The sequence below is a fragment of the Mya arenaria genome, chromosome 14 (assembly GCF_026914265.1).
Source record: "Mya arenaria isolate MELC-2E11 chromosome 14, ASM2691426v1".
In the NCBI taxonomy this organism is placed as follows: Eukaryota; Metazoa; Mollusca; class Bivalvia; order Myida; family Myidae; genus Mya; species Mya arenaria.
Window position 1 is genome coordinate 43,551,422 of NC_069135.1, and position 16,377 is coordinate 43,567,798.

At 39.3% G+C, this 16,377-nt stretch overlaps 1 protein-coding gene across 1 annotated transcript; it reads right to left on the reverse strand.

Annotated features, from left to right (window-relative positions):
• Nucleotides 1-924: 924 nt before the first annotated feature.
• LOC128218267 (glutathione S-transferase Mu 4-like) lies at nucleotides 925-15,147 on the reverse strand. Its single transcript, XM_052925886.1, has 7 exons — nucleotides 15,075-15,147; nucleotides 10,673-10,748; nucleotides 7,177-7,247; nucleotides 6,219-6,300; nucleotides 3,479-3,579; nucleotides 3,103-3,198; nucleotides 925-1,333 (listed from the first exon to the last, which is right to left on the reverse strand). The coding sequence occupies exons 1-7, from the start codon at nucleotides 15,105-15,107 to the stop codon at nucleotides 1,139-1,141; spliced, it is 654 nt and encodes a 217-aa protein (XP_052781846.1). The 5' UTR covers nucleotides 15,108-15,147; the 3' UTR covers nucleotides 925-1,138.
• Between the last annotated feature and the right edge of the window lie 1,230 nt (nucleotides 15,148-16,377).

Below are 16,377 nucleotides of genomic sequence, written 5' to 3' on the forward strand. Positions count from 1 at the left end.
CTGTTTTGCATCAGCCTGACCTAGTCTCATAAGGAAGCCACTGCCACATCATAACGGTATTGCATCAACCTGACCTAGTCTCATAAGGAAGCCACTGCCACATCATAACGGTATTGCATCAGCCTGACCTAGTCTCATAAGGAAACCACTGCCACATCATTACGGTGTTGCATCAGCCTGACCTAGTCTCATAAGGAAGCCACTGCCACATCATAACTGTTTTGCATCAACCTGACCTAGTCTCATAAGGAAGCCACTGCCACATCATAACTATTTTGCATCAACCTGACCTAGTCTCACATGGAAACCATTGCCACATCATTACAGTGTTGCATCAGCTTGACCTAGTCTCATACTGTCACATTTGACGTGGTTGTTATATATGGGTAAAAATATTGTTATCAAAGTTTCATGGAGCCCTAACCTTAATTGCAACTAGTGATTTCAAACAAACTAGGACACTGTTGTGAATACTACCGATGCAAAAAAGTTATCCGGCATTAATGCACTTGTGAAAATATGAACCAATTTAGAACAATCGATGCTTATGAAATGTGCAAATACGTTCAGGGTCATAGAAGTCTCTTTGCTTCAACAAGCCAGCTAGGCCTTTTTGGAGAGAAGGTTTTATTATGCTGAAACAACTTTAATTTTCAGAAAATAGGTATTAACAAGTGCAAGAAAAAGGTCAAAACATATCAGTTTACAGTTTATTTTAGAAATATTCTCATTCAATTAATAACAAACAATAACCTTACAACCATTGGATTCGTTGAAAATGACCATTCTTATATATATATAAGTAATACTTGAATGAACACAAATAATATTTTTATAACTCTGCACGTATGTATAATATGGATACATAATAAATAAAATAAACTTGTTTCTTTTTTAAAATACAAAAAAATACTTGCCGTAAAATATTATCTGTTTGTATATTTATACATTTAAAACCTATTTCTGACGGCATGTTGACTACAAAATCTAACAAAAAAAAATAGAACTGTAAACCTAAATCAACCAAGCTAATAACGCTTTGCCAACTATCTATTCTATGGCTGGTAGCATTTAAATTATCCGGGTTTTAAACGCTAACATAACGTCAAGTAAATGTCTTATCCTAGAAATATGTCGATCATTTGAACGCGGCAAATTTGTTGTTGATGGGCAAATTTTTCACACTATCCAGCGCCAGGTATTCTTTAACTTTTGGCAGCTGAGAAAACCTTTGGAGGAAAGCCTTAAGTTTCGGGTAAGCGTCAAGGCTGTCGGCCTTCATTCTCAGATGGTGGTCCAGTAACTCGTACATAGGGAAATCTGCTACAGTCGTCTGTAAATATCAAACATAGAGATACGTTAATAGGTAGTGTATACAGTGTCCACATTTACTGCAGATGTTTCCGCTTGATCCCTTCTACAAGTCTACACCCTTACTGTTTTCTTAAAACGCAGTAATATCTTAGCCCATTCGGAGCTCCTCGGCCATTTTTATCGAAAACAACCTCGGATGTATTTGGACGGTTTACATACTCAAAAAGAGGTACGTTTAAGTCCGCTGCAAGTAGATCGCGTAGTAATTTTATTTAGCAGTTAAACTTTATGACTTTACTCTTGGGAATCTTAATTATGTTCGCAATAATATACTTCACTGACACTCAATTTAAACTTTGATCAATAAATACAATTCTAAAACACTACATTTCATTAATGCTAAAATTCAAAATTTTACGAATTACTTCAACTGATGTACCGGCATACATCCGAGGTTGTTTTCGATAAAAATGGCCGAGGAGCTCCGAATGATCTTAGCCGACGGTGGCAGTATAACCAGACTCATAGAGTTCATTACAAATGTGCATTTAATTATTTGTTCATAATGAACAAGTGTACAGATTTGTATACTTATATATCAAGCGGTGTTAAATCAACATGGCTAATACAAATGTACGCGAAGTTAGCGGCGTAGCGGCCTAGCGACGTGAAGTTAGCGGCGTAGCGGCCTAGCGGCGTGAAGTTAGCGGCCTAGCGGCGTGAAGTTGGCGGCCTAGCGGCCTAGCGGCCTAATTATTTTTTTATTTCCAAGCAATTGTTAATGCGTTTTTTTTAAAACAATGATAAATCAAAGTTTTTTATCCATACAGTGACATAGCGGCCTTAAATTATTTTCTATTCAGAACATGTTTCTTTACCTTTTATTCTAAAACAATGACATATTAACTGTTTTTATGCACAATATACCACATTGAAGCGATTATCAACATTTTTTTTTTTCAAAAACGTCGATAAAGCAGTCAGCTAATTCAAAGCATTAAACATGCCTGTTCTTCTAAAAATGATGTATTTACTGTTTTTATGCACAAATTATCACTCTGTAGCGTTTTTCAACATTATCCAGTAGCAACCAACGTACACATTTCCAGAAGCATTACTAATGATATATCAGCAAATTAAATAGAGGATATTTGTTGATTTCAGTGTAAGATCGTATTTTATTTCACGAGTGTCATAGAAAAACATATTTTCACGAGTGGCGAAGTTTATTATTCGCTCGTATTTTAGTGCAAAGCTTTTATGAACAGTTATCAATGAAGTTTTATAAGTGCACATATGTTCCATATGTTTCTTTACTTGAATACTGAACTGATTCGAATTGAAATTTAAACATTTTTGCCAACTTTTACTGGTTCAAGGTGAAGAGTTCTGTTTTGATCAAGGGAAGGTAACTACAAAGAAATGTAAAAGTAGTTCTGAAAGTTGATATTTTCACTCCCTATTTTGCAGTGAAAAAATATCAAATTTATATTTTCACTGTTGTTATTTCACTGTTAAACCCCCATATTTCATCGAAAAGCATGAAAGAAAGCGTTTTATTCCACACTTATGTATGAATACAAATATCTCCTATTTAAACTTCCGGTGACGTGTTTATACTATTGTTACAAGGTTACTTTTTTATATCTGACCGTGTAAATCATGACAGAGTCCCTTAATACATTTCAGATTTATAGAAGATCAAATCTCATTCACAATTGAATGTATATACATAATTACATATGTATTGGATTATTGATAAATGGCAGGAATCACTACTGTTCAAACCTTATTCCCAACGAACCAGTCGTTGTTCCCAAGCTTCTTTCCAAATAGCGCCAACGTTGGCTGGACGTTCTTGAAGTAGTCCTCTTTCAAGCTCTCCTGCAACGAAATATGGGTTCTGTTATGTGACTATCGGTGCCACAAGGTGCTCTTAACTAGAGTAAATTGTTATGTGTACTCCGAAAATAGTCTGGAGTTGGTCTACACGCCGGTAATGGTGTTTAGTCATAAAGATCGCACACAATGGAAACACATAGTCCCTTCCTTATAAATTTTCTATGGTAAATACTTAAAACATATTCTATTTTTATTAATAGTTTTCCCTGTCGTTATCAACCATAAGTTTATGAAATATGACGGTATCAAATTCTTTCCATACGTAGTCTTTATTGTAACAGAGCCGAACCGCGCCATTCCTCAGGTCCATTGCCTGGTCAAGCATGCAATCAACGTGCGCTTTCTCCGTATCATTTGCGCCGTCTGAAAACGGATAATGAGGGGTCAAACCAATAAAACGTATCATGCGGACCATATATAGTCATTCATAAAACATATTTAGCCCTTTCCTAACCTAATTCAATATCTCAAGTTAAGTAGCTCACTTATTGTATATTTTGATAACTTATTTACTATCTAAAATACTTTATTTTCACTGATTTGATTGAATATACGTACCTTGAGGTAAGAAAAAACATTTTAAACTTCTTTTTAATTGACTACAAACATTTGTTTACATTTTAATTTACTTATATGATATATAAGTACTGTCCGGAACAATATTTGTGTTATTATATAATATATAAGTACTGTCAGGAACAATATATGTGTTATATTATAATATACAAGTACTGCCCGGAACAATATATGTGTTATCATATAATATATAAGTACTGTCTATACGCGTTATTATATAATATATAACTATAAGTCCCCTGTATAAGTACTGTCCGGAACAATATATGTGTTATTATATATAATATAAGTACTGCCCGGAACAATATATGTGTTATCATATAATATATAAGTACTGCCCGGAACAATATATGTGTTATTATATATTATATAAGAACTGTCCGGTAAAATATTTGTGTTACTATTGTTTTGCAACTGTGTATTCAATAAAGACTCCGAAAACATCAAACCATCTGAAGGAGCCAGATTGCCGCTGGACGCCATTTTCTGATAATTGAGCGGTTGCGAAACTTAAACAGGTACGTGTACATGTGTATGTACGTGTGTGCTCTACGTCATACGGGTACGTGAACATAAGTATGCACATTTGTGCTCTACGTCATACGGGTACGTGTACATGATTGTGTGTGTATGTGTGTGCTCTACGTCACACGAGTATGTGTACATGTGTATGTATGTGTGTGCTCTACGTCATGCGGGTATGTGTACATGTGTATGTTTGTGTGTGCTCTACGTTATACGGTACGTGTACATGTGTATGTATGTGTATATACGTGTGTGGTCTACGTCATGCGGGTGCGTGTACATGTGTATGTACGTGTGTGCTCTACGTCATACGGGTACGTGTACATGTGTATGTATGTGTGTGCTCTAAGTCATACGGGTACGTGAACATAAGTGTGCACATTTGTGCTCTAGATCATACGGGTACGTGTACATGTGTTTGTATGTGTGTGCTCTACGTCATACGGGTATGTGTACATGTGTATGTTTGTGTGTGCTCCACGTCATACGGGTACGTGTACATGTGTTTGTATGTGTGTGCTCTACGTCATGCGGGTATGTGTACATGTGTATGTTTGTGTGTGCTCCACGTCATACGCGTACTTGTACATGTGTATGTACCTGTGTGCTCTACGTCATACGGGTACGTGTACATGTGTATGTTTGTGTGTGCTCTTAGTCATACGGAACGTGTACATGTGTATGTACGTGTGTGCTCTTAGTCATACGGGTACGTGTACATGTGTATGTTCGTGTATGCTCTACGTCATACGGAACGTGTACATGTGTATGTACGTGTATGCTCTATGTCATACGGGTACGTGTACATATGTATGTGTGTGTGTGCTCTACGTCATACGGGTACGTGTACCTGTGCATGTATATGTGTGCTCTACGTCACACGGGAACGTGTACATGTGTATGTACGTGTGTGTGCTCTACGTTATACGGGTACGTGAACATGTGTATGTATATGTGTGCCCTACGTCATACAAGTATGTGCACATGTGTTTGTATATGTGTGCCCTACGTCATACGGGAACGTGTACATGTGTATTAACGTGTGTGTGCTCTACGTCATACGGGTACGTGAACATGTGTATGTATATGTGTTCTCTACGTCATACGGGTATGTGTACATGTGTTTGTATGTGTGTGCTCTTCGTCATGCGGGTATGTGTACATGTGTATGTTTGTGTGTGCTCCACGTCATACGGGTACGTGTACATGTGTATGTATGTGTATGTGCGTGTGTGCTCTACGCCATGCGGGTGCGTGTACATGTGTATGTACGTGTGTGCTCTAAGTCATACGGGTACGTGTACATGTGTATGTTTGTGTATGCTCTACGTCATACGGGAACGTGTACATGTGTATGTACGTGTGTGCTCTATGTCATACGGGTACGTGTACATACGTATGTATGTGCGTGCTCTACGTCATACGGGTACGTGTACCTGTGCATGTATATGTGTGCTCTACGTCACACAGGAACGTGTACATGTGTATGTACGTGTGTGTGCTCTACGTCATACGGGTACTTGAACATGTGTATGTATATGTGTGCCCTACGTCATACAAGTATGTGTACATGTGTTTGTATATGTGAGCCCTACGTCATACAGGTACGTGTACATGTTGACGTCTGTATGTGCCCTACGTCATACAGGTACGTATACAGGAGGACGTATGTGTGTGCTCTACGACGTACAGATGCATAAACATTGTACAAGTTTAAAGTTACAAGATCGATAGCACGAGGAACGTGGTTAAGGCGGTACCAGTGAGTCTACAGATACTATTTTAAAGAGAAAATTCGCAAACGACATTTAAACCCAACTGCAATTTTAGCCTGTACGTATAGCTGCACATACATGTTCACGTACACATCGTGTTTCGCAACCTTTCGGAACATTATATACCTAGTTTATGCTTCCTGGCCACGTGCTTCAGAATGGCATTGCTTTGGGTGATTTTCACATCTCCGTCGATGTAGTACGGCAACTGTATTTATCAAAAACATACTGTATGTAGTTCATGTTTACAATAAAGATTTCTAAAAGCACTTTAAGGACAACAAGAGGACCAACTGCATACAAAATGCCCGTCCTAATTTTAGGACACCTAGTTTGGTGATAACTGGTTGTACCTTAAGACAAATGTAGAGAGCCGTCACTGTAAATTCAGTTTTTACCAATTCAAGGGTCATAACTCTGGAGTGACTGAGACGACAAGGCTGGTTACCGACCTGGCCGAGATACTCATGCGATATGGCTGGTAAACGAACTTGTCCAAGAAATTATCCCAATACACATTTTACCTTATTTTGTGATGATTGGACAAATGCTTATAAAGTAATTGATCGTACAAGAACAATCATAAGTACATTTTAAAATGAATCGGCAATGAACTCTTGAATGACTCGAGCAATACGTCTAATTATTGAATTTGTTCGAGATATTATACCCATACATATTCTGACCAAATTTGATGATGATTAAACAAGGGGAACATTTCCATGGTACTTTGCGCATACACATTTTGACCAAATTTGGTTATTATTACAAAGGCATCTAAATTTATTGATCTGACAACACATTGGACGACGCCCGCTCGCCCGTATGCCACAGGTGACACAAGAGATGTTTGTCAAATATATTGCTTCCCTAAGCACCACGTTGACAAGAATATTCGGACGATAAAATATGACTGGACCGAAATGCCAGCTGTTTTGACATACATGTATACCAGTATTCGATAGATATGTCAGTGCAGGTGTTAACTAGACAATTAAGATATTGAAATTAAACACTGCACAACATTTTCAAATATGTGGTATTTGCTGCCAGCAACTCAGGTGTATTATGCGTTCATACATACATTAGGAAAGTCTAGAATGTCATTGAAAGATGGTTTGACGTCCGTCCAAGCTGCTCGACTGAATTCGGGAGCTGTAAAAGATATAATATATATATATATATATATATTATATTGTTCAATTTTGTCAGTATAGAATGGATCAAATACATATATTTACTTGCAACAGCTTGTGATAATATATCTGTAAAGATAAACTGTAGCAAGCAACAGACTGTGATGCACGTATTTTACGTATTTTTGGTATTTCATTTAAGAATTTAAAAGAATACATAAAAATTTAATATCAACATCTTAAGCCCTTCTATTTTACGTTTGCATGGCGCCGTGCACCCTCGGGCTTTCGATTCAGTACCGTCAATTGCTGATATGTGGTATAGAGGGTTTAATGTTATCAGACTTACCATTTTCCATACCGTTAACTGATGATAGATGGTAGAGGGCATACTGAACAATCGGACTATCCATATCCAGCATCGTTAACCTGATGATAGGTGGTAGAGGGCATACTGAACAATCGGGTTCACCTGATGAAAGGTGGTAGAGGGCATACTAAACAATCGGGCTATCCATATCCAGCACCGTTAACCTGATGATAGGTGGTAGAGGGTATACTGAACAATCGTCCTATCCATATCCAGCACCGTTAACCTGATGATAGGTGGTAGAGGGGATACTGAACATTCGGACTATCCATATCCAGCACCGTTAACCTGATGATAGGTGGTAGAGGGGATACTGAACAATCGTCCTATCCATATTCAGCACCGTTAACCTGATGATAGGTGGTAGAGGGGATACTGAACAATCGAATTATCCATATCCAGCACCGTTAACCTGATGATAGGTGGTAGAGGGCATACTGAACAATCGGACTATCCATATCCAGCATCGTTAACCTGATAATTTTTTTGTAGAGGGGATACTGAACAATCTGACTATCCATATCCAGCACCGTTAACCTGATGATAGGTGGTAGAGGGCATACTGAACAATCTGACTATCCATATCCAGCACCGTTAACCTGATGATAGGTGGTAGAGGGCATACTGAACAATCTGACTATCCATATCCAGCACCGTTAACCTGATGATAGGTGGTAGAGGGCATACTGAACAATCGGACTATCCATATCCAGCATCGTTAACCTGATAATTTTTTTGTAGAGGGGATACTGAACAATCTGACTATCCATATCCAGCACCGTTATCCTGATGATAGGTGGTAGAGGGGATATTGAACTATCGGACTATCCATATCCAGCACCGCAAACCTGATGAGAGGTGGTAGAGGGGATACTGGACAATCGGACTATCCATATCCAGCACCGCTAGCCTGATGATAGGTGGTAGAGGGGATACTGAACAATCGGACTATCCATATTGAGCACCGCTAGCCTGATGATAGGTGGTAGAGGGGATACTGAACAATCGGACTATCCATATCCAGCACCGCTAGCCTGATGATAGGTGGTATAGGGCATACTGAACAATCGGACTATCCATATCCAGCACCGTCTACCTGATGAAAGGTGGTAGAGGGCATACTGAACAATCGGACTATCCATATCCAGCACCGCTATTCTGATGATAGGTGGTATAGGGGATACTGAACAATTGGACTATCCATATTGAGCACCGCTAGCCTGATGATAGGTGGTATAGGGCATACTGAACAATCGGACTATCCATATTGAGCACCGCTAGCCTGATGATAGGTGGTATAGGGGATACTGAACAATCGGACTATCCATATTGAGCACCGCTAGCCTGATGATAGGTGGTATAGGGCATACTGAACAATCGGACTATCCATATCCAGCACCGCTAACCTGATGAAAGGTGGTATAGGGGATACTGAACAATCGGACTATCCATATCCAGCACCGCCTATCTGATGATAGGTGGTATAGGAGATACTGAACAATCGGACTATCCATATACAGCACCGCTAGCCTGATGATAGGTGATAGATGGCATGCTGAACAATCGGACTATCCATATTGAGCACCGTTAACCTGATGATAGGTGGTAGAAGGCATACTGAACAATCGGACTATCCATATCCAGCACCGTTAACATGATGATAGGTGGTAGAGGGCATACTGAACAATCGGACTATCCACAGCCAGCATCGTTAACCTGATGATAGGTGGTAGAGGGCATACTGAACAATCGGACTATCCATATCCAGCATCGTTAACCTGATGATAGGGGGTAGAGGGCATACTGAACAATCGGACTATCCATATTGAGCACCGCTAGCCTGATGATAGGTGGTATAGGGGATACTGAACAATCGGACTATCCATATCCAGCATCGTTAACCTGATGATAGGTGGTAGAGGGCATACTGAACAATCGGACTATCCATATTGAGCACCGCTAGCCTGATGATAGGTGGTATAGGGGATACTGAACAATCGGACTATCCATATCCAGCATCGTTAACCTGATGATAGGTGGTAGAGGGCATACTGAACAATCGGACTATCCATAGCCAGCACCGTGAATCTGATGATAGGTGGAAGAGGGCATACTGAACAATCGGACTATCGATATCCAGTACCGCTAACCTGATGATAGGTGGTAGAGGGCATACTGAACAATCGGACAATCCATATCCAGCACCGCTAGCCTGATGATAGGTGGAAGAGGGCATACTGAACAATCGGACTATCGATATCCGGTACCGCTAACCTGGTGGTATGTGGTATAAGGCATACTGAACAATCGGGTTAACCTGATGATAGGTTGTATAAGGCATACTGAACAATCGGGTTAACCTGATGATAGGTGGTATAAGGCATACTGAACAATCGGGTTAACCTGATGATAGGTGGTATAAGGCATACTGAACAATCGGGTTTACCTGATGATAGGTGGTATAAGGCATACTGAACAATCGGGTTAACCTGATAATAGGTGGTTGATGGCATACTGAACAAACGGACTATCGATATCCAGTACCGCTAACCTGATTATAGGTGGTATAAGGCATACTGAACAATCGGGTTAACCTGATGATAGGTGGTATAAGGCATACTGAACGATCGGGTTAACCTGATTATAGGTGGTTGATGGCATACTGAACAATCGGACTATCCATATTCAGCACCGTTAACCTGATGATAGGTGGTAGACGTTCCTGTACACCAGAATGATGATGCTATGCGCACATAGATTAAGCATTGTCGAACATCTGATATAGTAACGTTCTTCAAAGAGATTTCTTTATCCCTAGCGTGCGCCCATTATGAGCATTGGTAGAATGGTCGACCATGGCCCCAGATCAGTTTTACGCCCTTCTAGTATATGAACCATGATGGGGGCGTTTCATCAAGATCCTATTGTTAAAATATTATATGTGCCACAATTGCTACCCATTATTATTGTTGTAGCAGTGGTCAAATTTGTAACTTAAGAAAACAAGTTTCGTGGGCACTTCTTGAAAACGCAGGTTGAAAAAGAAGCAGTAAGTCTTATATATTTATACTCACCATCCCCCTGTTCATACTGCACGTCTTCGAACTCCTCCCCCGCATATGTTAGGAGTAATCTGATTGGTTGAGCACGCTGCAAAAATATTACAATTGTAGGTGTCCGTATAAACAATACAATTCAATACAATACACTACTACAGTTGTTTATTTCGAAAGTAAAGAAGTTACACAGTTTATAGCGAGCTACAAACAGAATGGTAGCGATATATATGAGGGAAAATTTATAATCCGATGGGGTGCCATATTTGCTCGACAAACGGGTCTATCCCAAAGTATAGGGTATACATATATATGTATAAAGCTCATCTTATGCCCCGTGAGACGAGATTAAATTCAATCTGAAGTTTGGGGAATTGGTTGAAAGAACACCATTAAAAGAATGCATATACGAAACTATATCTATAGATCTCACCAAAAGAGTAGTAGATTGTAAGTGAATAGTAAAAAATACAATCCATCGAAACGACTTCTCAAGCTAAACAAATGCGACTCGTTAGGCATCAATTCTGTGAAAGACATATACTTTTTTCAACGGTATTAATGCACTATTGAAAAAAATATGTTTTAGGAAAAAACTCGCTTCTAAGATTTTTGTATGATGAACGGACCCCTAAACCCCGAAGGTAAAAAAAATCATAAGCTGAATAATGCATTAAAATAAACGGAATTAATATCCAAACAGAAAGTGAACTAAATAACAAACACACCTTATAATCAAGATTCATATTGGCAAAAAGAAACACTTAACAATCAGACATACGGACACTCAGACATACAGACACTCAGACATACGGACACTCAGACATACGAACAGTCAGACATACGGACACTCAGACATACGAACACTCAGACATACGGACACTCAGACATACGAACAGTCAGACATACGGACACTCAGACATACGGACACTCAGACATACGAACAGTCAGACATACGGACACTCAGACATACGGACACTCAGACATATGGACACTCAGGCATACGAACAGTCAGACATACGGACACTCAGACATACGAACACTCAGACATACGGACACTCAGACATACGAACACTCAGACATACGGACACTCAGGTATACGAACTCTCAGACAAACGAACTCTCAGACAAACGAAAACTCAGACATATGGACATTCAGACTTTCGAACACTCAGACATACGGACAATCAGACATACAAGCAGTCAAACATACGGACACTCAGACATACGGACACTCAGACATACGAACACTCAGACATACGAACAGTCAGACATACGAACAGTCAGACATACGAACACTCAGACATACGAACACTCCGAAATACGGACACTCAGACATACGAACACTCAGACATACGAACAGTCAGACATACGAACAGTCAGACATACGAACACTCCGAAATACGGACACTCAGACATACGAACACTCAGCCATACGAACAGTCAGACATACGAACAGTCAGACATACGGACACTCAGACATACGGACACTCAGACAAACGGACACTCAGACATACGGACACTCAGACATACGAACACTCAGACATACGGACAATCAGACATACAAGCAGTCAAACATACGGAACACTCAGACATACGAACACTCCGAAATACGGACACTCATACTTTCGAACACTCAGACATACGGACAATCAGACATACAAGCAGTCAAACATACGGAACACTCAGACATTCGGACACTCCGAAATACGGACACTCAGACATACGAACACCCAGGCATACGGACACTCAGGCATACGAACAGTCAAATATACGGACACTCAGACATATGGACACTCATATATACGAACACTCAGATATACGAACAGTCGGACATACGAAAAGTCAGACATACGAACAATCAGACAGACATACGAACAGTCAGACATACGAACAGTCAGACATACGAACAGTCGGACATACGAAAAGTCATACATACGAACACTCAGACATACGAACAGTCAGACATACGAACAGTCGGACATACGAAAAGTCATACATACGAACACTCAGACATACGAACAGTCAGACATACGAACAAACAGACATACGAACAGTCAGACATACGGACACTCAGACATACGGACACTCAAACATACGAACACTCAGACATACGAACAGTCGGACATACGAACAGTCGGACATACGACCTTAGCACTGACGAAAACAGACGAACTGTCGGACATACAAACAGTCAGACATACGGACACTCAGACATACGGACGGTCAAACATACGAACAATCAGACATACAAACACTCAGACATACGAACAGTCGGACATATGAACAGTCGGACATACAAACAGTCAGACATACGGACACTCAGACATACGGACGGTCAAACATACGGACACTCAGACATACGAACAGTCAGACAAACAGACACTCAGACATACGAACACTCAGACATAAAAACAGTCAAACATACGGACACTCAGACATACGAACAGTCAGACATATAAGCAATCAGACAGACGAACAATCGGACAGACGAACACACAAAGAGACAGACGAACAATTATATGAACGAGCTTTGGCAGACATACGAACAATCAAATATACGAGCAATCAGACAGACGAACAATCAGACAGACACACAGTCAGACGACCAATCAACAGATGAACAATCATACAGACGAACAGACTGACGAAAGATTAGACAGACGAACAGACAATCGAACAATCAGACTCACGAACAAAAAGACAGACGAACAGTAAGACAGACAAACGATCAGTCAGACGAACAATCAGACAGACGAATAAGCAGGCGCTCGTACAATCAAACAAACGAGCAATAAGACATTAACAATGAGACAGACGAACAGACAGACACACAACTTCGGGGCGTTACCAATTAATATTCGCCCTTCCTCAGAACGAAAATTCGGATAGTTAAAACTGTCGGCAGTGACAAACAGACAAAACTTAGCCCAAAATGGTGTTATTTGAGCTTATTTTATTATATTTTTCTCCGATTATGACATAAAAAGTAAACTTTATATATATATATATATATATATATATATATATATATATATATATATATATATATTATTTTATTTTTTTTTTTTGGGGGGGGGGGGCGCCGGGTGCGTCCCTCCCTATGCAGTCAATGAACAATCTACAAAGGACCAAGCAGACATGTATATAAACCAATATACGCATTAACAAACAGGCAAACGAAAAATAAGACAAATAAACAGACATACGTACAGTCATACATACATGTACTTACAATAAATTAAGTAACCAAAGAATGAACAGATACATGTAGATCTATAAAGTTATACAATATCAATTAGGCGCGAAGCTGCCTATACGGGAATGCGCGGCTCAATCCACATGAACTGACAAAAAAAACTTTAAAATAACAGCTAAAGTTGCAGTATGCATACTTGACTAAACTGTACATTTTCCAGTATCAAATACAGCAGGTCAGAACGCCCAGAATTCACCAGATTGCACCATGGTTTCCAAACATTTAAGAGGGGGTATGCCCCCGGACCCCCTAGCACAATTATGAATCCACATGAAGAGAGGGCTAGCTACGCCTCTTTCAATATAAAAATAGATAAAAGGTTAGATTAGGTTGGAAATAGGTGTGTGTGTGTGGAAAGACAGATGCACAAAACAGAGAAGAAGGAAAGAATGTCTTAAGAGATGATCTAAAACTAGGATAAACACAATAACCTTCTAGAAAGAAAGTATGTGTGTACACAAAGATAATGACATACCGTGGTAAAGTAATGTAAACGCACAGTGAATTCACAACGTAGGCATGTACATGTTTATTTTCTATCCTTAAAGATGCACTCTCACAGATATACCATTTTAACAACTTTTTTTTTTATTTTTTGTCTTGGAAAGAGCACATTTTTGAATAAATATCTGCAAACCAATGATATAAGATTGCTGAAAAATACTCAGATCGTACATTGTTATATTTCCGTTCGAAAATTAATGATTTATGGCTTAAACCGTTACTAACGGTTTAAGAAAAATGCATAAAACATCAAATTTTGAACTTAAATAAAAAAATCTGAGATCTAATTTTTGTCAGTAGTCTTATATAACTGGTTTCCATGGATTTTCGCAAAAATTGGCTCGTTCCAAGACAAAAATAAAAAAGTTGCCAAAATGTTCAATATGTGAGAGTGCAGCTTTAAAGCGTGTTCTATGATTTATCTTGAGAAATATCATTGCTTAATATTTTTAGTTTATGTTTCTTAAGTACAGCAAAAAATGAACCTGAGTAGTAACGTAACAAATACATGTACTAACATCGTTTTCAAAACATGACGAGCTTTAAAAAATTACCACTTCAACTTAGCTACACACAGAATTGTATACATGTGTCCGTCAATAATATAAAAGCACAGCTATAATAAATCAAAAATCAATAAAAAGGAATGCAACATACCCCGCGAATTTTCCAGTAACCTAATGTCGGCATCTTAAAGCTTTAACTTACACCTATGTACGTTTGTCAAAACCTGAAACTATATAATGCACTCGTTCAAACAAACAAGTGCAAATATACAGCTTTATCTCCCACCTCAGATAAGTAGATCCAAAATTTTTACCATGGTAAAAATTCTTAACCCCCCCCCCCACCTGTTAGAAGACTGTCGTCTTTATCATCATAGAAACCTTGTCTTTGCAAATATATAGCTTTTTCTCCCACCTCATATACGTACATTCAAAAATTTTACAATTTAACAAGTGCCCGTATGGAACTCCTTTTTAATAGTCATCACATTGTAATTACCCCCTTGTTTAAGACTGTCATCTGTAGCATCATAGAAACCTTGCCTTGTGGCAATATTTAGAATGCTAATTTATTTAATTATTTCTCGCTTCAAATGGCTCCATAAAAAAGGTTTCACGCACCTTTAAAGAATAATGCTTCACTCTTCTTAGAAGTATTTAAAGCTGCACTCTCACCTATTGAATGTTTTCACATCTTTTTTTGTCTTGGAACGAGCCATTTTTTTGCGAAAATCCATGGAAACAAGTTATATTAGACTGCTGACAATATAGTATTGCATCAGCTTGACCTAGTCTCATATGGGAACCACTGCCACATCATGACAGTATTGCATCAGCCTGACCTAGTCTCATATGGGAACCACTGCCACATCAAAACAGTATTGCATCAGCCTGACCTAGTCTCATATGGGAACCACTGCCACATCATGACAGTATTGCATCAGCTTGACCTAGTCTCATATGGGAACCACTGCCACATCATAACAGTATTGCATCAGCTTGACCTAGCCTCATATGGGAACCACTGCCACATCATAACAGTATTGTATCAGCCTGACTTAGTCTCATATGGAAACCACTGCCACATCATAACAGTATTGCATCAGCCTGACCTAGTCTCATATGGGTACCACTGCCACATCATAACAGTATTGCATCAGCCTGACCTAGTCTCATATGGGAACCACTGCCACATCATAACAGTATTGCATCAGCCTGACCTAGTCTCATATGGGAACCACTGCCACATCATAACAGTATTGCATCAGCCTGACCTAGCCTCATATGGGAACCACTGCCACATCATAACAGTATTGCATCAGCCTGACCTAGTCTCATATGGGAACCACTGCCACATCATAACAGTATTGTATCAGCCTGACCTAGCCTCATATGGGAACCACTGCCACATCATAACAGTATTGCATCAGCCTGACCTAGTCTCATATGGGTAC